At 54.6% G+C, this 24,856-nt stretch overlaps 1 protein-coding gene across 1 annotated transcript in view; it reads left to right on the top strand.

Annotated features, from left to right (window-relative positions):
* PTPRN2 (protein tyrosine phosphatase receptor type N2) overlaps nt 1-24,856 on the top strand; it is a 484,073-nt gene that overhangs the window by 124,781 nt on the left and 334,436 nt on the right. Inside the window, exons 6-9 of the mRNA XM_069461720.1 lie at nt 13,129-13,489; nt 15,255-15,295; nt 17,829-18,217; nt 23,991-24,077. Coding sequence (XP_069317821.1) covers nt 13,129-13,489; nt 15,255-15,295; nt 17,829-18,217; nt 23,991-24,077 — 878 coding nt within the window. The remainder of the gene's footprint in view (nt 1-13,128; nt 13,490-15,254; nt 15,296-17,828; nt 18,218-23,990; nt 24,078-24,856) is intronic.

Here is a 24,856-nt window from a genome sequence, read left to right as displayed (position 1 = left end):
TATGAGTGTTCCTATCTCTCCACATCCACGCCAACATTTATTGTTTTGGGACTTTTTGATAAAGGCCATTCTCACTGGAGTTAAGTGGTGTCTCATTGTGGTTTTGATTTGCATTTCCCTGATGATTAGAGATGTTAAGCATTTTTTCATATGTTTGTTGGTCATTAGTCTGTCTTCTTTTGAAAAGTTTCTGTTCATGTCCTTTGCCTACTTTTTGATAGGGCTGATTTTTTTCTTGCTGATTTTCCTGAGTTCTCTATAGATTCTAGTTACCAACTGTTTATCGGATGTGTAGCTTGTGAATATTTTCTTCCATTCTGTACGTTGTCTGTTTGCTCTCATGAGAGTTTCCTTGGCTGTGCAGAATCTTTTTGATTTGATCAGGTCCCATTTATTTATTTTTGTTGTTGCTGTGGTTGCCTTTGGGGTCCTCTTCATAAATTCTTTGCCTAGGTCAATGTCTTTAAGAGTTTTTCTGATATTTTCTTCTAGAATTCTTATAGTTTCATGCCTTAGGTTTAAGTCTGTTACCCATCGTGAGATGATTTTTGTGAGAGGTGAGAGGGGCGGATCCTGTTTCAGTCTTCTTCAGTGGCTATCCAGTTTTCCCAGCACCATTTATTGAATAAGGATTCCTTTCCCCAGTGTATGTTTTTTGTCTGCTTTGTCAAAGATTAGATGGCTATATGAGGATGGTTTTATATCTGAATTCTCAGTTCTATGGTCTATGTCTCTGGTCTTGTGCCAATACCATGCTATTTTGGTTACTATAACCTTGTAGTGTAGTTTGAAGTCTGGTAGACTGATGTCTTCCAATTTGGTCTTTTTGCTTAAGATTTCTTTGGTTAAACAGGATCTTTTCTGGTTCTATATGAAGCATAGAATTATTTTTTCTAGATTTGCAAAAAATGATGTTGGTACCTGTAATCCTAGCACTCTGGGAGGCCAAGGTGGGTGGATGGTTTGAGCTCGGGAGTTCGAGACCAGCCTGAGCAAGAGTGAGACCCTGTCTCTACTAAAAATAGAAAGAAACTAGCTGGACAACTAAAAATATATGGAAAAAATTAGCCGGGCATGGTGGCACATGCCTGTAGTCTCAGCTACTCAGGAGGCTGAGGCAAGAGGATTGCTTGAGCCCAGGAGTTTGAGGTTGCTGTGAGCTAGGCTGATGCCACGGCACTCTAGCCCCGGCAACAGAGTGAGACTCTGTCTCAAAAAAAAATGATGTTGGTATTTTAGTAGGGATTGCATTGAATCTGTAGATCACTTTGGGTAGTATAGACATTTTAACAATGTTGATTCTGCCAACCCATGAACATGGTATGGTTTTCCACCGGTTTACATCCTCTGCTATTTCCTTCCCCAGTGTTTCATAGTTCTCCCTGTAGAGGTCTTTCACCTCCTTAGTTAAATGTATTCCTAGGTATTTTATTTTCTTTGTTGCTAATGTGAAGGGTATTGAGTCTTTGATTTGGTTCTCAGTCTGTCTGTTGTGGGTGTGTAGGAATGCTACTGATTTCTGTACATTGGTTTTGTAACCTGAGACTTTGCTGAGTTTGTTTATCAATTCCAGTAGTCTTGTGGCAGAATCTTTGGGGTTTTTTAGATATGAGATCATATCATCAGCAAAGAGCAATAGTTTGACCTCTTCTTCCCCCATCTGGATGCCCTCAATTTCCTTCTCCTGTCTGATTGCTCTGGCCAGGACTTCAGGCACTATGTTGAATAGAAGTGGTGATAGAGGGCAGCCTTGTCTGGTTCCAGTTATAAGCAGAAATGCTTTCACTTTTGCCCCCGTTCAGTGTGACATTGGCTATGGGTTGTCATATATGGCTTTTATTATTTTCAGGTATGTCCCTTCTATGCCTGTTTTGTTAAGCGTTCTTATCACAAAAGGGTGCTGAATTTTGTCAGATGTTTTTTCTGCGTCTATTGAGAGGATCATAGGGTCTTTATTTTTACTTCTATTTATGTGGTGAATTACATTTATAGATTTGTGTATGTTGAACCATTCTTACATCTCTTGAATGAAGCCTACTTGGTCATGATGGGTTATTTTTTTGATAAGCACCATTCTATAAAAAAGACATCAGCTGCTATAAAACTCTGTGTTTATAACAGCACAATTCACAATTGCAAAGATGTGGAAACAACCCAAAGGCCCATCAATACATGAGTGGATTAATAAAATGTGGTATAGGTATACCTCGGCGTACTTCTCAGCCACAAAAAGCGATGGTGATCTAGCACCTCTTGTGTTATCCTGGATAGAGCTGGAGCCTGTTCTACTAAGTGAAGCATCACAAGAATGGAAAAACAAGCAGCACATGTGCTCACCATCAAATTGGCATTAACTGATCAACACCTAAGTGCACATATAGTAGTAACTTTCATCGGGTGTCAGGCAGGTGGAGTGGGGAGGAGAGGATGGATATAGTCACACCTGATGGGTGCGGTGTGCACCGTCTGGGGGATGGACATGCTTGAAGCTCTGACTCAGGTGGGGCAAGGGCAATGTACGTAACCTAAACATTTATACCCCCATAATATGCTGAAATAAAAAAATATTAATATTTGGTGACATTTTGGCTTAGGTATTGTTTTCTTCTGTGTTAAGATGGATGCTTCTCAATACCAAAAAAGTGCATGAAAACCAAGAACTCATATTTTTCTCTGTTCAGTGTTTCAATGAGAAGAAAGCTCTTAGTCATCACTCTAATGGACAAAGACTGCATAAAGTACAAGAAGTGCATAGTCAGATGTCACCAAAGCTCTTGTGACAACCAGAGATTTGGGCAGCAATTTCTGATATGCTCTCACTTGGTTGATGAAATATTTTAATTGGAAATTTAAGCTTTATAGAGTGATGATCTTTTAAGGTACAGCCAATTTCAAATAGATTATTTTACAAATTGTCGTTTTCTATGTATCTATCATCAAAAATCTAACTCCAGCACAGATAGAGAAACATTCTAAATTTATTAACTTTCGGGGCTCTCGTGCTGAATGCTTCCTGACAGAAGCCACGGGGAATAAAATCACACCGCTCCTCCTAAATCACACCGACCAGCTCAGCGCTCTGACACGCTAATTGAGCTCTTATTGATCACTAAATCAAAGCGCTGTTATTGCTTCTGCGTCGTCAAGGCGGTGACCGGCTTCTTGTTTCATTGACTGCAGTGGCGCTGGTGAAAGTCCTGCTGCTCATTATCCAGGGCACTATAAATCCCCCATTCGCTGTTGCTGAGGAGTTGTAAACTGAAATTCGTTGCTCAGCAATACCATTAATTAGCCGATTTATTTTGGAAACATATTTGATGTACAAGAAACTGATAGGTGCTGGGATTAGAAAGTGAAAGTCCCTGCCCGTTAGGATTTTACCGTCTCACTAAGAGAGACAAAACAAACAACAAAGATAGGGGTAAAAAATGGAGCCACTGCCGTATTGGAGGGGCCGCTAGGAATAAAAGGGACACGTTGGCCAGCTGGGGCAGGTGGGACCAGGGGGGCTCTGAAAGGTGGTGTCGGAGGACGGCTGGAATCTGCCTGCTGGTGTTGGATGGCGCATGGCGCGGAAGGCGAAGGGACTGTCCCCATCCCGCCCCGGCGACCTGGGCAAGGCGGTTGGGCTGGCGAATCACAGTTTCCAGGACTCCGCCAGGGCTGAGGATATAAGGAACGTGGAGGAAATGAATTCCTGCAAGTGGTGAACTCATTCTGGGAAGACGAGGCCACAGCTCCTCCCATACACATGGGGACAGGGGGGCCTCCGACCACAGGAGGAGAGAAGAATCCAGCCTAAATTTTGGGAACTGCTGCCAGCGCGTGGCACTGCTGTGACAGGCTGTGCAGAGCGAGCAACCCCAGCCCCGGCTCCCTGCCATGGTTGTCACCAACCCCTCGAGACGGCGCACTCCAGGGGGGTGCGAGGAGGCTGGGAGAAACCCTCCCAGGGGCACCTGCACCGAGTGCACCGCAGTCCCCGAGGCTAGGACAGGCCGTGCGGTGGACAGAGACCTGCTGGACAGGGACCTGCTGGACAGGGGGCAGAGAGCCAGGGTCCGGGGCAGGGGGAGGGAAGCCACCAGCAGCTCTTAAATCCACTCTTGGCTCAAAGCAGAGCGAGGTCATCACCGTGCAGGAAACCGGCAGCTGCCTGCAACGTGTACGAGATCCCGGAGTCTGACCGGAGCCCGGATCCAAGCCCTGCTGAAGGGAACGGAAACGCACCCATCCCAGTAGTCACACAACTGCAAGTGGACTAGAGCCTCCACACGGAAAGAGAGATGCTGAAACTGGACACAAACAGAAAACAAGTTTCAACTGCGTTCTACTAAAACCAAAGTACCGGCGGCCCCGGGTCATGGACGAGATAGGTTCCTGAGAACGTCTTCAGGTGGGATTTGCGTGTGCCTTGGATCCCCAGTGAACACACGGGGGTAACAGCAGCGGCACTACAACCGCTCCAGTGTGGCAGGAATGGGACAGCGTCACGCTGTAGTCATGACACCCTGTGCGTCACGGAAACTCTCGTTCTGTTTCTTTTAATTCAAACAGAACACAAAAACAAGCTCACACAAAAAGTTTAGGTCGGAGATAGGATGAATTTCCAAAAAGGAATATTAAAGGTTAGCGCTTACCTAGTGCTGCATCAACGCCAGGCTGACAGGGATGTTTTGCTGTTCTGATCTTGTAACCAAGTCAGTAATAACCTTTCAGTTTCAACGATTCCCCTGCTTGGTGATAGCTGACGCCGCCACTGGAGCACTGCCTGTCCCACGGCCACTGTTCTCGCTTTGTAACTGTCCCGGCACTCGAGCGGCTGAAGCTAGTGCTGTCCCGACGCTCATTTCTGCTTTCATTTCCACGGTAACCACCTTTCTCCTCGCGCAGGCTCACCGGGGCTTGCAGTGGACTTTTGCTTTGGAGGCCTGGTCACGGGGTGAACACAGACTGAACAATCGAATAAAAACGATGAAAGTTCTGCCGTGCGTAAGCAACCATGTAAACACTGAGACCGGCTCCCAGGGTAACCAGTGAACTGCTTACGCCATGCGTGTTTCTTTGCATGTGTGGAAGAAACCAGTTCCTGAATTACTAACTCAATCATTTAATTCTAAATGCCCCTTATGGGGCACCGTGGGAGCCGTTCGTGAGCACCGACCACCACAGGTGGGGTCGTCCGTAACCGGGACTGCCTGTGCGTGAAATTCTCAAAACTCATTGAAAAGAGAAAGCAGGCACATGAAAAATTGGGTAAAAAGATTTGAACAGACCTTTCACCAAAGAAGATAAATGGGTGACAGATGAGTTAATGTGAAATGTCCAGCATCGTTCCTCATGAGGGAAATGACATCACAGCATAGTGAAACACGACTATGGAGCCCTGCGTGGCGAGGTTTCGACTCTGGCCACGCCGTGAGTGACGAGTCGGAGGAGCTGGACGCTCACACGCGGACGGACACGCACAGCGTCACAGCTCTTGGGAAAACACGGTGGTTTCTCCTGCACCTGCCTGCGACCCCCCCATCCCACTTCCACCTGGACAAATGAAACCACGTGTCCCTCCGTCCAAAGATTTGTGCATAAATCTTCAGAGCAGCTTTCACAGAAAGCACGGGGAATGGCAGCACGTGCAAAGCCACAGAGCTCTGCAGACCACGGCTACAGTCCACGTGCCACGTTCAGGATGTTCATTTGACGATGAAAAGGACAAAGGTCCTGCTCAGGCTGCTGTTTTCGCTGACCCTGGTGGGAAGCTGAGCTCTGGTGGCAGAGCTGCTCCCAGGGTGGGGCTCTGCTCTGAGCACACGTGATGGCCAGTGAGGGGTTGATGGGGGCTGGTCCCCGTGATGGTGAGTGCCACCCCCTCTCCCTGCCAGGCTGTGCCCACCTTCCCTCTCCTGAGCACTCACAGTGACAGTGGAATCCGCCTGCGCCAGCAGCCACGCTGCACTCACAGCCCGAGTTCTGCCCAGCTTGGAGCAGGGCTCAGCCAAGCCAGCCCCTCCCTGTCCACGTGCTCACCTGTCCACGCAGGCTCGTGTCTGAGGTGTGACGGGCACACAGGTGCTGGCCATTGAAGTGTGACCTCATCCTTGTTTGCAGTGGGATCCCAGACAGGTTTCTGCCCCAGACCCTCTTCCTGTCCCCTCCCCGCTCTGCGTTCCGGTCTTGGCTTCGTCCTGTACGGTGGGCCAACTCCAGGGCAGACAATGGCATGGCGGAGACACGTGGCCCAGCCCTGCCCCTGTAGCTGCCTTGCCGCGAGAAGCACACACGTGAAGCAGGTGGAGCTGGGCTTTTGCCAGGCTGCTCTCCAGTGCTGAGCTCTGCGTGGGAGCAGACATTCTCTTTATTCTCCTTATTTTCATTTAACTTCTCATGTCACTGTGTGTACGACACCCCTTTGGTATTCTCTGGTAGCTGTGACTTCTCCCAGATGGAGTCTTAATTTTATTTCAAAATAGTGAGGGCACAAATGTTGCTGCTACATGGAGCACTTCAGCGGCGCTGAGTCAGGCTGCAGGTGAGCCCAGCGCCGACTGTGCTCCCTGCACCCGCCGGGTGGGTGTTTGCTCCTCCCCCGCCCCTGATCTCCAGTGACTTCCACTTCCCTGTGGGCGCCCTCGGTGGTTCCAGTGGGCTGGAGCATGTGTGGTGTGCCCCGTTCCCGAGACACTTCACTGGGGACAGTGGTCCGCAGCTACAGCCACGCTGGATTCTGCAGGGCTGGTTGGGTGACGCGGAAGCAAAGTGGCAGCCCCTCTGCCTGGGCACCTGCCACACTGCCCTACCCGCAGGGGACCTTGGGGCAAGGAGCTCCCTGGAGGCCTTTAGTCCTGTCCTGTCACTTTACAGATGGGCAAACCGAGGCTGAGAAAGATGAGTAAAACGTTCGCTTTCAAACACTCAGTTCGTGGTAGAGCTGAAATCAGAATCCTGCAATTCTTGTCTAGCTTTTTGTTGTTTTTTGTTAAAGCCAAAAACCAAGGTCAGCAAGTTCCCTTCTCCAAACTCAGTGAGCGCAAGTCGTGTCGTCTCCTGGGGACGGACGGAGCTGGAGCCTGCATCGTCTGCGGCGCGCTGCAGCCCGGAGCCGCCAGCTGGGCTCTGCGTCCGCCCGCTGGAGGTCTGGTTTCCTCGTCTGCAGAACGTGGACAGCCCAGTCTGTGCTGTGGAGCTGTCAGGAGGGTCGAAAAGCGTTAAAACATTTAAAGCCCAAAACCTCCTGGCCGAGTGCTCAGTAAGCACGTGCCACTCTGACCCACATCCTCCCGTCCTCCGAGGGCCATGAGCCGGCTGCCCGTGACCCCAGGAGCGCAGGAAGGTGAGCCGAGCCCGCTGCTGCCGTCGTGCCCAGCAGTGGAGACGGTTCTCCGGGCACGTGCGCGTCGCTACCGTCCTCCACCCACCCTGACGGTGGTTTTTATATCCACAAAACCTGTAGCGTTCTACATGCTGTGCTCACACACATTCGTGTGCATGTTCACGTGCAGACTTTTTCCTGGGCCTTTTACCTGCCAGGTACGAGGCTGTCAGGGGCGGCTGCTGGGAAGGCCAGAAAGAACACGTGGGCAGGAGGGATGGAGGCAGCGAGGAGGGTGGGGGGGGCGGGGAGCAGCAGCATTGGCTTCACGGCGTCGTTTGTCCCCTCAGAATAATTCCAGGTGAGCAGAATGTGTCCTCAGCGGCAGGTTTCTACACAGTCACATCCACACCTCATTACTGTCAACTTCCCGCAGCATTTGTTGATCCTGTGGTTTCAAATTTAACCCCATGGATTCTGTGACCATTGTACAAACTGGGGACTGATTTCCCAGCTGCAGAGGTGGCACAGTCTACACCAGCGTGAGCTCCTCTGCTGGTCCTGGTGGCAGCGCGTCCATGAAAATGAGACCCCCGACCTCTTCCCCTGCTCACGGTCGGCCAACTGGAGCCCGGATACTGTTAAACATGAAACCGTCCACTGCATTAGGACAGAGAGCTCGAGGGAAGCAGAGACAGAGGAGATAAACAGACACGGTGACAGAGACAGAGAAGACAAGGAGACACACAGACAAAATAAACAGGGCGCCAGACTCACCCTCCATGGCCCGAGCACAGAGAGGCGCAGGGAGTAGCCTCGCTCTACGCTAATGAGCTGGAGGGAGCGCGTACCCGAGACCCCCAGCCAGCTCCCAAATCCTGCCGCATCCCATGGCGCCGTGGTGCCGTCTCCTTAGGAGGCCTGTGGACAGCCGCCACTGTGTGTGTTGTCAGGCCGGCAGCAAGCACGCCTTGATCAATGCGCCTGTCACCGTTGCCCTCGGGCAGTGAGACAGCCGGGAGGAAGCATGTGGCGTGTGGCCAGAGGCGCCCCAGTGTGGGTGTCCCGATCTGTTTGCATCCTTGGCACAAGAGACTGTCTGACGAGCACAAGTGGCCAGTGCACGGATGAAAGTGTCATCCACTCGGTGTCTCCCTCATGTGGGCTGCCAGGACCTCAAGGCCATCCTGTCAGTCTCCCTCGTAATTGTGTAGCCTGGGACTGGGCTGGGCAGACTCCCGTGAGAGCCCTGCCTGTCAGAGGGGGCCCTGACTTTGAGCTTTGTCCCCAGCCCTGTGAAGCCGTGGTCATCACTGTCTGGCAGGTTGGAGACTCGAGGCTGGGTGTGTCAGCTGGCTCCAGGAAGCTGCTGAATCTAATCACTTTCCTCCAAAACCAATATTGCTTTTCTGAACCTCTCTGACAGTGTCCTCTCAATTATGGTTATTAACGTCTGTGACGTAACTTCCACTTCAGTTTGCAAACCGAGGACAGGGCCACGTCCGAGCTACTCTTGCCCCATAGAACATAGTCCAGAGCTCAGCACACAGCAGCAGTAGCAGCGTGACGCTGCAGATGGCAGGGACGCTGCTGTTGGCGCTGGTGATGCTGCTGTTGATGGTGGGATGATGATGATGGTGATGGTGATGCTGTTGATGGTGGGATGATGATGATGATGGTGATGCTGCTGTTGATGGTGGGATGACGATGATGGTGGTGGTGATGCTGTTGTTCAGGGGATGATGATGATGGTGGTGGTGATGCTGTTGTTGGGGGGATGATGATGATGGTGATGATGCTGTTGATGGTGAGGATGATGATGATGATGGTGGTGATGGTGATGCTTTTTTTTGATGGTGGGGATGGTGGTGGTGGGGATGATGATGATGGTGATGATGCTGTTGATGGTGGGGATGATGATGGTGGTGGTGATGCTGTTGGTGGTGGGGATGATGATGGTGGTGGTGATGATGCTGTTGATGGTGGGGATGATGATGGTGGTGGTGATGCTGTTGATGGTGGGGATGATGATGGTGGTGGTGATGATGCTGTTGATGGTGGGGATGATGATGATGGTGATGATGCTGTTGATGGTGGGGATGATGATGGTGGTGGTGATGCTGTTGGTGGTGGGGATGATGATGGTGGTGGTGATGATGCTGTTGATGGTGGGGATGATGATGGTGGTGGTGATGCTGTTGGTGGTGGGGATGATGATGGTGGTGGTGATGATGCTGTTGGTGGTGGGGATGATGATGATGGTGGTGATGCTGTTGATGGTGGGGATGATGATGGTGGTGGTGATGCTGTTGATGGTGGGGATGATGATGATGGTGGTGATGCTGTTGATGGTGGGGATGATGATGGTGGCAGTAATGCTGTTGGTGGTGGGGATGATGATGATGGTAATGGTGGTGATGGTGGGGATGATGATGGTGGTGATGGGGATATTGCTGACGTGACTGCCACTTACCAGATACCTCCTCTGAGCCACGTGCTGAGCGAGGCACCTTTACCTATAGTCTCCTTAATCATCACAGCTGCTTTTAAGAAAAGGGAATTATTTTTCCAGTTTTCAGGTGGTGAAAGTGAGGCACAAGGAGGGTGGATAATTGGTCCAGAGTCAACAAAGCTGTGCTGACTGGATGGGGCCAGTCTCCCCGATGAGCTGCCTTCCCCCCTGGTTTTCTTTAGTGTGGGGTGAACTGGTTGTACTACTGCTTATATGGGAATGCAGTGCGTTAAGAAATGCGCCTTAAATCTCAGCAGACTTTGGCAGCGGTTCTCAAATGCTCCGTATACACCAAGGATGCCCAGACTAGATTCTCCTACACACCGTTTGAAGAATTCACGTATCAGAAGTGTCCGTACCATGTGTGGGAAATTGGTCAGTGTTCATGCTTGTGGGTTGCTAATTTATAGATTTGGGCAGCTACAGTCTTAAAAATTATTGAGCATTATCTTAGGAAACCCTACATTGTAGGTATGTCTGATTGAGACTTAAAACATCTTTAAAACAGGGGGTTTGAAAATGAGTCATAGAATTTTAAACTCAGAGCTGATAGTAGAAGGAAAAGTACAATTGGCTGGCTCCACCTCAGATGAGCTGCGGATTTCCTGATGTCTTTAAAGAAAATGCAGGTGTAAGAAAGCAAGATAATTAATAGTAGCCGTCAACACTGCTGCACCAGGCCCTGTGGTGACCGTGCCTGTGTCCAGGTGACTTACAGGTTACAGAACTCACCAAAGACTTCGTAGCACTGGGGGTGGGTTCAAACCCAGGCAGCCCCAGAGCCCAGCACCCTCTGTTTTGAGACTTGAAGTCACCATGAGACTACTCTTCCTCACTCCTCGTGCGCCCCCCCTCCGGGCCCCCTTGGTTACGGGAAGGACACCCGCACCTGGAGGCTGTCATAAGCTCCCGAGGACACCGCAGTGTCTGCATCATTCACAGAGCACCTGAGGTGACTCGTGAAACCGATGTCTGCTGTTATTTCTACAGTCTCTGCTGTTTGTGCAACTGCTGAAATATTCTCTTTCCTCCTCACCTTAATTTGATGCAGAGCATAAACAATCCATTTCTGTCAGCTGCGCGGATCACACTCTGCTGTGACGTTGTGATGTCCTGTGCTGAGCCCGGTGTGCTCGTACCTGGAGCTCTGCAACGCGGCTGTAATTAAAGGCCGCTGAGTGGAAGCTCCGGGTGAGGCGGCAGCGGCGAGCGGAGCGATGCTCGCGGCCCCTTAATGAGCCGCTGGGACACGGATCGCAGCCCCCGGCGCGGTGGCCTGGCCGGGTGTTCAGAGACGGCCAGTCGGAAAGGAAGCGCCCGCTGAGCCTGAGATTGACGTTCACGCCAATTTGCAGGAGTCGCTGGAGGCGCCGTTTGTGGGGGCGGCATCCTCCCGCCCGCCTCGCTGTCTCTTTTCTAATGGGAGAGCGGCTGGTTTGCGCTAGTCCCTGGACAAAGTTAAATGATTTGGATGACAGCTAAAGTCACATCATTTTAGAAATAATAATAGAAAATCTTAGAGATAATGTCCAGTTCCTTTCTTTGACAGAAAATCGAGTCTCAAAAGGTCAAGTGATTTGCCCAAGTTCATGGATGAGAGTGAAACTAGACTCCAGACCCACCTGTCCCCACCTTCCAGCTGCTACCCAGATCTACCCCTGAGGCTTGGACCCAGATGTTTTTGGAAATGACCAGACTTTGGACTGAACCACTGGCCTTAAGTTCAGTTAGGGCTGCACACCTTGACAGGCGCCCCGGCGGGCACCCCACAGACTCACAGTCGATCACGTGCCCCAAGAAGGAGCAAGTGTGAAATACAAATGGCCAAGGTTTTAAAACTGCGCCGTCTGCGGACCCAGACCGCAGGGTCCAGGCAGCTCTGTGTGCTGCCAGGGCAGCCTCGGCCTTTGTGAAAGTCTCGAGGTTGGAAATTACTGTCTTGTCCGGGACATTCTGGTGGAGCCAAAGTCGGAGGTGGAGCTTGGAGATTTCTCATGTTGTGACAGCTGCCCTTGGGGTTAGCACAGCGCCAGCACCTGCGTTTGTCTTGCGGCAGAAACAAACTGTGAGGCTGCCACGTCTTCTCCTAACTGCAGAGTGGGGAGGAGACACAGGCAAAGCTCAGGGAAAGACCATGTTCACGGGGCTTCAGTCAGCAAGTGACATTACAGGTGGTTATCGAACCAGGAACCCCGGCGGGGTCCCTGGTGCCCGGCATTGCAGTTAAAACAGCAGGAGAACAAGGTTTCGGCCGCCCAGCAAAGGCGTGGGAACGAAGTAAAGACGAAGCGCTTGGAGCCTTCGGAGGCTGCTGGAGACGGGACTCTGCTGTGGGGTGATGCTTTTCGGGGTGGGACAAACCCAGTGCAGACAGGGGACCTGAATACGCACGACTTCACAGAAGACACGCAGCGGTCAAAGCACAAAGATGCGCAGCGCCTCTGGCCACCAGGAAGCGTGACCAAAGCCGCGGTGAGAAACCACGTCTCAACCACTGGATGCCCACAGCAACGGTGAGAACGGTGAGCGTTGGCAAGGATGTGAGGTCGGAATCCTCACGCGTTACTGATGGGATGGTAAAGTCCAGCAACCGCGCTGCAAACAGTTTGGATGCTCCTCGCTAGTGAAATGTGGAGAACCGCCTGACCCGGCCACCGTGCACCCCGGGCACCTGCCCAGGGGATAGGAAACACGTCCTCCCCGAGACTCGCACCTGAGGCTCACGGCTGCGCTGTTCCCGACAGCGGAAGGGCGGAGCAGCCCACGGGTCTCTCACCTGACAGACGCGTGAACACAGCGTGGGACAGGCGTGCCGTGGAGTGTTCAGCCCTCAGAGGGTGGCGGGTGCCGTGAGGACGCTGCGCTCGGTGAAATAAGCCGGCACAAAAGGCCACGTATCGTGTGACTCCGTTTACATGAAATGTCCCAAGTAGGCAGCTCCGTAGAGACAGAGCGTAAATTAGTGGTCCCAGGCGAGGGGCGGGGGTGGGAATGTGCATCAAGCTTTTTTCTGAGTGATGGAATGTTCTGGAATTGAGCAGTGGTGGTTTTGGCATAACTCTGAATAGACTAAAAACCACTGACGTGGGTGAGTTTCATGGCATGTGGGTTCTATCTCAGTAAGGCTGCTGTTTGAAAACAAATCCAAAGCCAGAACCGCCAGGACGCACGGCACCTGGTGGGCCATAGGGCGAAACAAGAGCCCCCCTGTGGCCACGTTTCCGAGGGGCCCGGCTGGGGGTGTTGGGGCGCATTGTGGCCGACCACGGAGATGCAACCGCTGCCCTGTCTGTTCTCTGCCCTCCAGGCTGCCGACCCCTTCCCTGAGAGCCTCCTGACCTCCGTGGCCCGCACGTCGGCGCTGACCTACCCTCCCGGGCCCCGGGCCCGGCTCCCTGACGCCATCCCACTGAGGACCCTCGGCCAGCCCCAGCCTGACCAGCTCAGCCCCCAGGGGGACAGCGGAGTGGACGGACATCGCCTGATGGCAGCCCTCGGTGCCCACGTGGCTCGGAGGCCCCCGGTGCCCCCCAGGGAGGGTGACCTGGCGCCACAGTACCTTCCGCACGTGCCCCCGAGACTGCCCAGGCCCCTCGTGGCCCTGGACACCCCCGAGAAGTGGCCTTCGCCTCCAGGAGACCCCAAAGTCGCCCCCGGCACGGATGAAGGTGAGTCCGTCCCCTCAGCGCCCTGCCGCTGGCGGTGGTCCCCTGCCGGCTCCCGCCGTGAGGGTCTTCACGACGCACTTCCCTTTAGGGTCTGTGGCAGGAGTGAGGCAGAGTGCGACGAAGGCCCCTGCCCGGCTCACCCTCCGTGTGGGTGGAAGAGGAGGCGGCTGGCGGGGGCCGTGCTCCTGGGGACACGAGGGGGTACAGTCTGGGGGGGAACAGGGCTCGCAGGCCGAGTCTGGCCACGTGGCGTTTGGGAAAATTGACCTCAAGCGCCTTAGAGCAGGCGTCCACGTCCTTCACCACGGCTCACCGCCCCGTGGTCAGACACGTGGCCACCTCGCACCACGTGCCCGTCCGGAGTGGATGTCACCAGGGCGTGGTGGGCGCACGGTCACTGGAAGTGACTGGGGTGTCGGTACCCGGCTCTCAGGTTTCCACGTGAGTTGGGACCAGGTCGGGTCAGCCGTGGGGGGAGGAGCTCGAGGTTCCTGCCCCTCAGTGTGCGGAAGGCGCTGGTCTGTGACCTGCTGCGAGGCCCTTCCCAGACGTCCCCAGGGGGATTCTGACAAAACGCGGCTCCCTCGCGAGACACGGTGCTGACATCCAGCAGACAGTGGGTTTCATAGACGTTGCTGGAGCCTCCCGTGAGCACCGGCCCCTGCGCAGCGCGGCACAGCGGGGGCGTCGAGGCCCTGCTGCCCAGCCAGGTGTCCGCTCGCTCCGTCCGCGTGGGGGTCTCACACGAGAGGCACACAGGTGACAGGGGAGGGAAGAGACCCCCGGGCCACGGCGAGTCCTTTCTGCCGGGGAGACGGGATTTGTATCAGTGACTTTTCTCTCTCTTTGAACTTCTGCGTCCAAAAGCTTTCGTCACAGACCAGGCTGACCGGCAAATTGCTCTCTGTGAGGAGGTTTAATTCCTCCTCCGTGCCGAGTTCAGAGCCAGAAAACATAGGAGTGACGGAAGGAGTGTTTTTGTTTGGATTGTGCGAGTGAATATTGTCAAACGTTTGCATAACAGAGTGGGAGGGGCCCCTTCAGACGTCTGCCGGGCGCACCCCGGCCTCTGAGGCCGCCGGGTCGGGGAGGCAGAGCCCCCACCCCGCCACGCGGCGGGGACCCTGAGCCGCGTCTTCCCAGCCGTCCCCTGCTCTGCCGCCACTGCTCAGAGTCCCCGGGCCACGGGGAAGCCGGCGGCTCCGCCCCGCACACAGTAGGCTCACACGTGCCCTCCCTGCTGTGGGCTGGCGCCGAGTCCCACTGGGAGCTGCAGGCGGAGGCAGAGGGACTCTGCCACGGTGGGCGCGGCGTTGGTGTGGTCGTGTCCCCAGCAGCGGCTGTTCACGCTGGAGGAAAGTGCGCGAGTCACACGCCGCTGGGTGCTGCGACTGCTGAACTCGTGGGGAAACGTCGACCACAGTGAAACGACCCGTCAGTGGATTCTGAAGCCGCCTGACTTGCGGCCTCACTGTGCTTCCTTGTGCCGACGCTGCCGCGAGGTGCGGCGGCTCCTCGTGCTGCCGGCGGCAGAGGCAGCGGCCACAGGGCCAGCTCTCGGCCACCGTGTAGCTTGAAGCCCCTCCTCCTCCGTGAAGTTCGCGGGATTCTGTGTTGTGCTGTGAGCAGGGAGGTTGCTTTGCGGTAGAAATTAGGCCCACGACATGCGCCTCATTCTCTGTAAAGAAGGATTCCACCCGGTTGTCATTTTATGTGCCGTGACACGTTGTGACAAGGATTTGGGTAACACTGTTGTCTTTTGCAGATAGCGGGGCACAGGCTGGCGATGACGGAGTTTATGCAGAGGTAAGAAGGAACGACTCTGGGCGTCGGTCCTTGTTAAACGCGGCGTCGTGCTGTAATAATCTCTTGTTCCTGGTGTGGCGATGTTTGTGAAATACAAAGAGCTTTTTTCCCCAGAGAAGGATGCAAACAACCATAATCCCCAAATTGAAAACAAGTGACAAAGAGTACACACAGAATTGTGTATTTAGATACATGACAATATCTATTTTTAAATTATAAACTAATTTATCCATTATAGAAAGATAAAAATGTGGTTACTATAAAGAACAAAATTAATATTTCTTAGAATTTCCCTGCCCAGGATGTCACATGATGACACGGAATGATGACGTCCTGTACCCGTTCTGCACGGCGCATCCTGTAGGTGCCGATTCCTGAGCACGTTTAACATGGGGCACGCACAGGGTCTGACTCACGCACACCTGGGCTGTCCGTAGGCAGCCACTGGCCACGTGTGGCTATATAAACTTAAATTTAAATTAATTGAAGTTAAATTAATAGAAAATGCGGTTCCTCAGCTGCACCGGCGGCACTCCAGGTGCGGCTCACGGCCCCGCGCTGGACAGCGCCGACGGCGGAGCAGCTCCGGGGCAGTTGGGACGAGGGCGCGGTCACGGCCGTGCCCACCCGACGCCAGTCTTCCCTGCTGAGTCTGTGAGCTGTCTGTCTGCTCCGGTTTACGAGCCTTTGGTCATTGATATGCGTCTATGGACGTGGAACATCAGTTCCCGAACAATGACAGTGACGTTGGTTCCGGGAAACTCTACTTTTGGAGTGGGAAAGAAGGCTCTTTGGTTAGTAATTCTCTTGACAGGTTATTTCAGTGGTTTGTGGTTTAATGTCTGATAGCAAGAACCGGAAGAACATGTCAGCAACTGTGGTTTCCAGGGTCCCCCAAACGTGGTGGGACGCTCCGCGTGTGGAGGGAGAGGCGTGTTTGAGGACCACGTTTCCTGACGGAGGTGGGGGGCGCTGGCCATGTCCATGGCAGCAGCCCGCCCCGCCCACCCCGGTACCTGCAGGGGCTCCAGGTGACTCGGCTGGGCCGAGGTCCTGCGTCCACCGTGGGGCGGGGACTGCCCGGGACTTCGACAGCGCAAGCGTCCATCCTACTGTCCTGAATTCTGATTTATTTCTGTTGTTTTTGGTATCGCTTCAGGCAATGTTTTTCAAAAAGGGTATCTGGGTGTCACATTTCTGAGCTCTTATTTATTTAATAACATCTTCCTTTTCCTTCTCACTTGGAACACACATTAGGGGAGAATATCATTCCTTTTCCTGTCCCTGCTCAGTAACGTAAACGCTGTGTTCTGTTGTCACTCAGGATCCAAAGCTGAGCAGTTGTTTCAAACTACTATTTCATTTTTCAAAAACACAAAAGGAAAGTTGTGACTTTTAGGTAAAAAGGGAATGTTTTCCTTTATAGTCCTTCCCTAATTTCCTGACAATGTGTTTTGGTAAAGTGAGTTATAAAGTCAAGTTTCCCAGTTTCTGTCTAACATGATACTGTACCTGAAATTTCATGGTTGAAAATACACCGCACGGCGTGGACACGAGCCTCTTGCGACTGCGTCCCGGAGGTGCCCAGAGCTGCCATCCTTCTCAGGGAAGGAGCGGGCGCCTGTGTGTGGGCACAGCCCGGGCACGAGATGGCACCGTCGCCGTCACTCAGACCTGAGCTCAAGCCAGTGCCGGTCATGACCCCTGAGGCCTGGCACAACTGTCCGATGCTTAACCTCCGTGCGCCCTGAGTCCACATGTCAGAGCTAAGACCAGCGCAGCGTTCGTGGGGCTGGTGACGGTTCAGTCAGACGATGGCACACGGCAAACCAGCGCCTGGCGAGCAGTCGGCGCTCAGTGTCGTCATGGCGAGTTTCCTCCCCAGCCTGGGTGCTCCCCGAGTGGTCCTAAGGCTCCTCGTCTGGGAAATGGGGCTTGGGTGGGGCAGGCATCGCCCACGATGACAAACGACCCCAGATGTGGCGAGAGCGCAGTTGCAGTCCCTGTGACAAGCTCACTTGTGGGATGATCTCTTTGTGCCTCAACTTTCCCACCTGTGAAGTGGGGTCAGTGAGGGTTCGCGGCTCTAAGGGTTGCCAGGGAGACTCAGCACAGAGCCTTGTCTGCAGTGTCCCAGCACAGTACATGCAAGTTGTTAGTATTGATTAGTATCGGTTATTGGAATTAGGTGTTCACTCCTCTGGAAGGGTGGAGTGTGGTCTTGAAATCACACAGGTTAGTTTTCAAACTGCCAATGCTGAAGACTGACGCAGACGCTACAAAGTCAGATTCTTGAGGAAGGGGTGTGTGTGTGTGTGTATGGACGTGTGGGGGTGGGGGAGAGAACGCCATCTGAGCGATTCTGACACATGCGTGTGCTGTACTCGGTTCTCTGAGCCAGACGGGGAAAGCTGGGCCTTCACCCACTGTTCCCGTTTCAAGTTGCCACCGTCGTCCCACGTGGGTGACTTTGTTGCCAGGGTCCCTTTGGTGCTGTGTGTCCCGTCCTCTCACGGGGGTGTCCTTTCTGCAGGTCACTCGTTTGAGCGCCACCCTGGGGGATCTCCTGCAGGACCCCGGGTCTCGACTCCTGCCCGGCACCCCCGGCCTCGCCGAGCCCTTGCCAGCGGAGGTGAAGAAGTCCGTGCGCCCCGCAGTTCCCGTATCTTCGGAAGAGGAGGACGCGGGTGTGGAAAATGTCCGGAGTCAGACGTACTCCAGAGACCTGTCGGACAGGAAGCCGGATCCGGAGCCCGCGGCCGAGGGGCTTGGGCAGCTCTGGGGCAGGACCCAGGGGTCCCTGTGGGATGAGAGCCTTCACGCGGGAACGTGGCAGCCGCCCGGCGACGCCCTGCAGCTGCAGGTCAAGGCTTCCGGGGAGGAGGAGGAGGAGGAGTACGGCTACATCGTGACGGACCACGAGTGAGTCGGGGTCCCCGCAGGCCGTGGGTGGGGCCTCGCTGATGTGGGGGATGCTTTTATTAATGCCTTTAGCTGAAAGAACTGAGTGGAGGAGGCCCCAGAGTCTTCCGTGGCGGGGGGGGCAGTCGGGCGCCGGCCGCTGACACCCCCAGGGCTCCCGTCGAGGGCAGTTCTTTGGTGCAGATTAAACAAAACCAAGCAAGCAGAGCCCTTCCTGGTTGCCCACGGCAGCAGGTCCTGCCAGCAGGTCCGAGTCCCTTCAGGTGGGGCCTGGCAGGGCTGTGGGTGTGGCAGGGCTGGCGCGGGAGCAGGGACCGTGCGTGCCAGGCGGGGCCTGGCCAGCCTGCTGCGTGGTGGCCTCGTATCTGTTTCATGTCGAGCAGGGCCGGTACCAGGGCAGGAGGCACCTTGGGGAGAGCCGGCCGCCCGGCAGCGGCATGTTCCTCCCTCTCTCTCGTCTGGATCTGAGCCTCACAAGGGGGAGAACTCAGACCTCCCAGGCCAGCGAGTTATGTGACTAGTGTATGTGTTGTGGGTTGTGTGGCATTGTGTGTGTGATGTGTGTATGTGGTATGTATGTTACGCAGTGTGTGGTATGTGTTTGGTGTGTGGTGCATGGTGTGAATGGTGTGTGTGGTATGTGGTATCTTGCATATGTCGTGTGTGTGGGATATGGCGCTTGGTATGCTTGCTGTGAGTGTTGTGTGTTGTGTTGTATAAGTGGTGTGTGTTGTATGTGTGATGTCTGCTGTGTTGTGCATGTGTTATTTGATGTGTGTATGTGGTGTGTATGATGTGTGGTGTGTGTGGTGTGTGGTATGTTTGGTGTGTGTTGTGTATGGTACGTATGGTGTGTGTGGTGGATGCGTATTGTGTATGTGGTATGTATCGTGCATGTACTGTGTGGCTTTTGTACATCTGGTGTGTGTGGTAGATGTGTGCTGTGTATGTGGGGTGTATCGTGAATGCAGTGTGTAGGTTTTGTGTGTCTGGTGTGTTGTGTGTGTGTATTGTGTACGTGGTGTGTATCGTGCATGCAGTGTGTGGGTTTTGTGCGTGTGGTGTGTGTGGTGGTGCGTGTATACTGTGTATGTGGTGTGTATTTCATATGCACTGTGTGGGTTTTGTGCGTCTGATGTGTTGTGTGTATTGTGTATGTGGTGTGTATCGCGCATGCAGTATGTGGGTTTTGTGCATATGGTGTGTTGTATGTGTATACTGTATACGTGGTGTGTATCGTGCATGCAGTGTGTGGGTTTTGTGCATGTGGTGTGTTGTGTGTGTGTATTGTGTATGTGGTGTGTATCGTGCATGCAGCGTGGGTTTTGTGTGTATGGTGTGTTGTATGTGTGTATTGTGTATGTGGTATGTATCGCGCATGCAGTGTGTGAGTTTTGTGGTCCCTTCTGGTCCTTCTGCGCGGGGCTTGTCCTTAGGGGCTAATGGCTACAGTTGTCCACGGCTGACACCTGGGCTTGAGGTACAGGAGGGGCTTAGAGGGTCTCTTGTGGCCAGGCTGGGGTCACTGAGCACGTATGTATTGTTGTATTTGTGTGTTTGCACAGCCCGGTTTGTTTCCGTGATCATCCAGGAAACTCAGCGTTTCCTCTTCCGAGATGCTGCCAAGTTCCACGGGAGAAAGTCCCCCGGGCCGTCTGCAGGCCGGTGGCAGGGTCACGTGGGAGGGGCAGGGAAGAGGGAGAAGCGTGCGAGAAGAGATCTGCGCTGAGCAGACAGTGCGTCTGTAGGCGCACAGGAGCCGAGGGAGAGGGAGACGGGAGATGGCACCTGGCGCGGCTCCCTGAGGGACACTCACCTTCCTGGGGTGACGACTTAACAGAAGAGTCTCACTGGCTATGCTGGCCGTGGGTCGGAGTCCGCACACCCCCTCTGGTCGGCCCAAGGCCAGGACCTCAGCCCGGTTCTGCAGGAGGTCGAGCCGGTCGGTCACCAGCCGTCTGCCGCCGCGGCCTGCTCTGTGGGTTTTGCAGAGCTGCTGGTGCGCGTGCAAGGAGCCGCTGTGCTGCCAGGCACTGTTTCCCTGCAGAATAACGTCCCTGTGCTCTTGTGGAAAGTGTACTTTCTGTAGACATATGTGTCTGTCTGTGTGGGTCTATGTGTTTGCTGTATGTAGACACGCATGAGTGCATGTGTGTGGTGTGTGGATGCATGTGGGGGTCTATATATCACATGTATATGCATGAGTGTATGTGTGGTCTATATATGTATATGTGTGTGGTCTATGTGTTGTGTGTGTATGCATGAATACATGTGTGGTCTGTGTGTATGTATGCATGGATATATGTGTGTGAGCCTATATGTTGTATATGTACATGCATGAGTGCATGTGTGTGGTCTGTGTGTGTGTATGTGTATGTGTGTGTCTATACGTTTGCTGTGTGTATATATGCATGAGTGCATGTGTGGTGTGTGGATGCATGTGAGGATCTATATGTTGCGTATGTATATGCATGAGTGTGTATGTGTGGTCTATGTATATGCATGGATGTATGCATGGATGTGTGTGCAGGTCTATATGTTGTGTATGTATACAAATGAGTACGTGTATGTATGGATGTATGTGGGGGTCTATATGTTGTGTATGTATATGCATGAGCATGTGTGTGGTCTGTGTGTGCATGGATGTGTGTGTGGTCTATATGTTGTGTGTGTGCATGAGTACATGTGTGATCTGTGTGGATGTATGTGTGCACATGTGTATATGGCATGTGGATGTATGTGTGCATGCATGTGTGTGTGGCATGTGGTGAAAGGGCCTGGTTGCAGAGAGCTGTTCACACACAGGCTGGAGCTTAAACCTGTGTTCAGAAGACGGCTGTGAAGGGAGAAGGATGGTGGCCTGTGGGGGGCCCTGTGCTGGGGTCAGAGGAGACCCCACTGTCTGCGTGTAGACAGGCCCAGCAGGAGCCGTGGGCGAGTGGGACAGGGCTGTTCCCTCCAGGCCTGGAGTGCACCAGGGGGTCAGGGGCCAGACCTTAGGGCAGGGGTGTGACTATCCCCACCAAGGTCCAGGATGGCCGGTTTGTGTTGCAAAGTGTTCTGCGGTTCTTCCTGCAGAGCCCACCTTCCTAACCGCTGCTTTCTCAGAAGAGTTTGCAGCCCTGGAACGGGCTGCTTCCCCGGCCACCCCAAGCCCTGCAAGTCCCGTCTGTCTGCAGGGGTGGGTCCACGCCCATGTCCACATCTACACCGGTCACACTCCTGGTGGGCTCTGGCAGCCTGACCTCTGCCTCAGCACCCCGTGGGAGAGGGATCCCCTCATCTCCCTGCAGGGAGGGCATTGTCAGAGCCCACATGGTGGGTCTAAGACCCCAGCCGGGTCATAGCTGCCCTCAGAACACCCGCACGCAGGTATGGAAGAAGCTCGTTAGTGGCATCACCCCGCACAATTGTCTCGCCTTCCTTTGTTTACAAAGACCCAAAGCAACCCACGTCAGCACAGGATCATGGCCCTGGTGGAAGTAACTTCTCCAGCCTACTCGATGCATTTTTCATAAATGTGATGCTGTAGGTGTTGCGTGCCTAGATTTATGCAGCTGTTGGCAATGTTTTTGGTTGGAGAAGTGAATGTAATGAGAAGGAGTCTCATCTTGACGTGAAAAAACAGTAAGTTGTTAGAATACAACAGTTTTTCACCTATGCAGGGTTGATGGTTGTTAATCACTTTACTGTCATAATAAGAGTAATTCAGGACTGTTAGCAACAACGGACGAGTGGACTTGTGCGTGTTCCAGGTCACGTGGCACGCTCAGGGGTCAGCAGAACTCAGTTTGGGTGCACAGACTATCACAGGCTCATTCTCTCAGGCTCGGTAGAACGTCGGACCCTGCAGGAGCAGGCGGCGGGGATGGAGCCAGAGGTGGAAACAGACGTGGCACTGACCGTCGCACTCAGCCGCGGTCACTCGCCATCCCAGGGTGTTGCTCACTGCGCTGCGGAGGGTTCCAGAGGGCCACCAGGGTTTCCCCTAAGTTACAAGGTTACTCGCTATTGGCAGTCCCTGCCCACCTGCAGGTGTGTGCGCACCTGGGGAGGCCTCTGTTCATCTGCAGGCATGTGCACACCTGGGGAGTCCTCTGTTCATCTGCAGGCATGTGCACACCTGGGGAGTCCTCTGTTCATCTGCAGGCATGTGCACACCTGGGAAGTCCCTGCTCACCTACAGGTGTGTGCGCACCTGGGGAGGCCTCTGTTCACCTGCAGGCATGTGCACACTAGGGGAGTCCCTGCTCACCTACAGGTGTGTGTGCACCTGGGGAGGCCTCTGTTCGCCTGCAGGTGTGTGTGCATGACCCGGATCCATTCCCGAGAGGAAAATGGAAAAGTAGCTCTGATCTTTGCTGGGATCCAGCATCCAAGCTATCCCACTTTCTGGAATTCCAGCCCTGTGCTTGCTGGCTCTGCAAAATGACTCTCATGCACCATATGTTTTCCTGCCTGTGGCGAAACATGGCCTCGGTCTGGGCATTTGCTCACCCCTCTCTGATGTTACAGATGAACATGTGCTCGCTCGGGCTGCGTCCACAGTGTGTGCAGGGAGGGGTTTCCTCTGTGCGTGGCTGCCCCACTTCCTGGCTCTCAGCGTGCTGCAGACCTGCACCCGTGTTCTGTCTCTGCAGAGCAGCGGCCCAGACTCAGCCCGTGGGTGCTGCTCCCTCTAGGCCGTGCATAAGCCGGGCTTGCCCCGCAGGGTTTGGAGCCAGTGGGTCTGGGGGTGTGGGGAGGAGGCCTCCCCCAGGTGACAATCACCACATGGTCCCCTTGGACCTGCTCAGGAGTCGGAGGCCCCAGGTGAGGTCCATGGCCACGGGGAGGGCCTGAGCGACGCAGGGACTTGTTGGGGTCCGTCGATTCTCGCACTGATCTGGCCCATTTCTGTATGTTGGTGTCTTGGCTGGTGTCTCCCCCACTGGAGTGTGAGCCCGCAAAGGCAGGGCCTGGTCTTTCTGCTTCCTGGAGGGTGTGGTGCCCACAGGTCCCAGCCCCCGCGAATGAGGGGTGAATGCGTGTGGTGCGCTGGGTTGAAACCTGTGCCGTGCAGCGTGGCTTGTGCATAACACTGTGATTTTGTATTTCTTTGAAGTGGTCCCAACAGCATTTCACAGACAACTCGGGGTTTAGACAGCTGAATTCTGGAATTCAGGATTTGTACTGGGAACTTAAGATTACGCCTGGGCACCGATCACTGCCACTTGACAGAAGAGCCAGTGGCCGGGGGACCTCGTGGGGCATTGGTGGCCACGGAGCCAGGCCGGGTTCTCCTGCCTTGTTTACAGAGCCACCGCTGGGGGGCGGCCACCTCGCTGCCTGTGCACGCCGAGTGCTCAGTGTTTACCTGTCCTTCCACCGGGTGCAGCTCACTCTGAAATGAAGCCATTCAGAATAGGTGTTTCCTCTGTGATTTGACAGCCCCGGCTGTGCCTGTCCCCGCCTCCCCCCGCCTCCCCCACCTCACTCTGCTCCCACCCAAGGCTGAGACGAGCCGCTGAGGCCCCTCACTCCGCCCGGCAGCTCCATTCGCACCTTATTGTTTCTTATTGCTGGAAATTCATCAGGTGATTCATCAGGGCCAGGAAGCAGCTGCGCCCGTTGCGTGTGTGCACGTGCGTGCGCGTGTGCGTGCGCGTATGTGCGAGTGTGTGCGCGTGCGCGTCTCGGGCAGGGCAGTGGGCGGGGCCTCGGGGGGCCGTTGGCTCTGGGACTGATGGTTCCGTTGGGTAACGTGGCTCCCGCCCTTGCCGTCCCTCCACAGCCCCCTGAGCCCGGAGGAGGGGAGGCAGCTGACGGAGGACCTCGCCCGCCTGCTGCGCCTGCCGGCCGGCGCCTTGACCTACACCGGGTAAGTACCTCGGCCGCACTCGGGCTCGGACGGTGCCCGAGGGGCAGAGCTGGGTGCCCGGGGCTCTGCCGAATGGCGCCAGAGTGGACCGTCGAGGACGGAGGGAAGGCGAACTCCGGTGGGCTTTGGGGGTTGTTCGGTGCAGCTGAGCCTGCGTTTAAATGTACGACGACAGTCGCTGAGGCCAAGGTTGTCACCCTGCGGCACTGGAGTCACCTGGAGGCTCTGGAACATTCTGGAGTGCCCAGCCCTGCTGTGAATGAGAGGACCTCTGGACAGCCCACACCACAGACACTCGGTTGACACTTACTGTGCACCTACTGTGTACACAGCCGCATGACTGGCCGTGGGCAAACACTGCCCTTTCCCCGCGCGGGAGCTGGCTTTGGGACCTCAGTCGCCGACCTGCCCGTGGCACGGCACGTTCCTGGCCTCACTGGAAACCGGGCTTAGAGAGTCGCCGGCGCAGGGGTGCGGCGGGTTGGCGCATGAGCACACACGAGCGGAAGAGAGGCCTCTTTCCTACATCCCAGAATGTGTGTTGACCCTGAGGAAGGGGGTGTGCGTGGGTGACACTTGGAGATGTGCAGAGGGAACCCGAGAGCAGGGTGCTGAGGGCAGAGGTCCTGGGTGCTCCCTGGGGAACGCCTGGGTTTGGAGACGGGTCTGAAAGGCAAATTAGCAAACGCGGAGTGACACGCGGAGGGCTGGAGTCAGAGGCCGGCCTGAGCTGCTCGCTCACGCGGACGTGGGAACAGGAGTCGCCCCTGCACATCTGC

This window comes from Eulemur rufifrons, chromosome 29 (genome assembly GCF_041146395.1).
Source record: "Eulemur rufifrons isolate Redbay chromosome 29, OSU_ERuf_1, whole genome shotgun sequence".
Classification (NCBI taxonomy): domain Eukaryota; kingdom Metazoa; phylum Chordata; class Mammalia; order Primates; family Lemuridae; genus Eulemur; species Eulemur rufifrons.
Note: the sequence above shows the minus strand (reverse complement) of the source record. Positions and strands in the feature narration are given on the sequence as shown.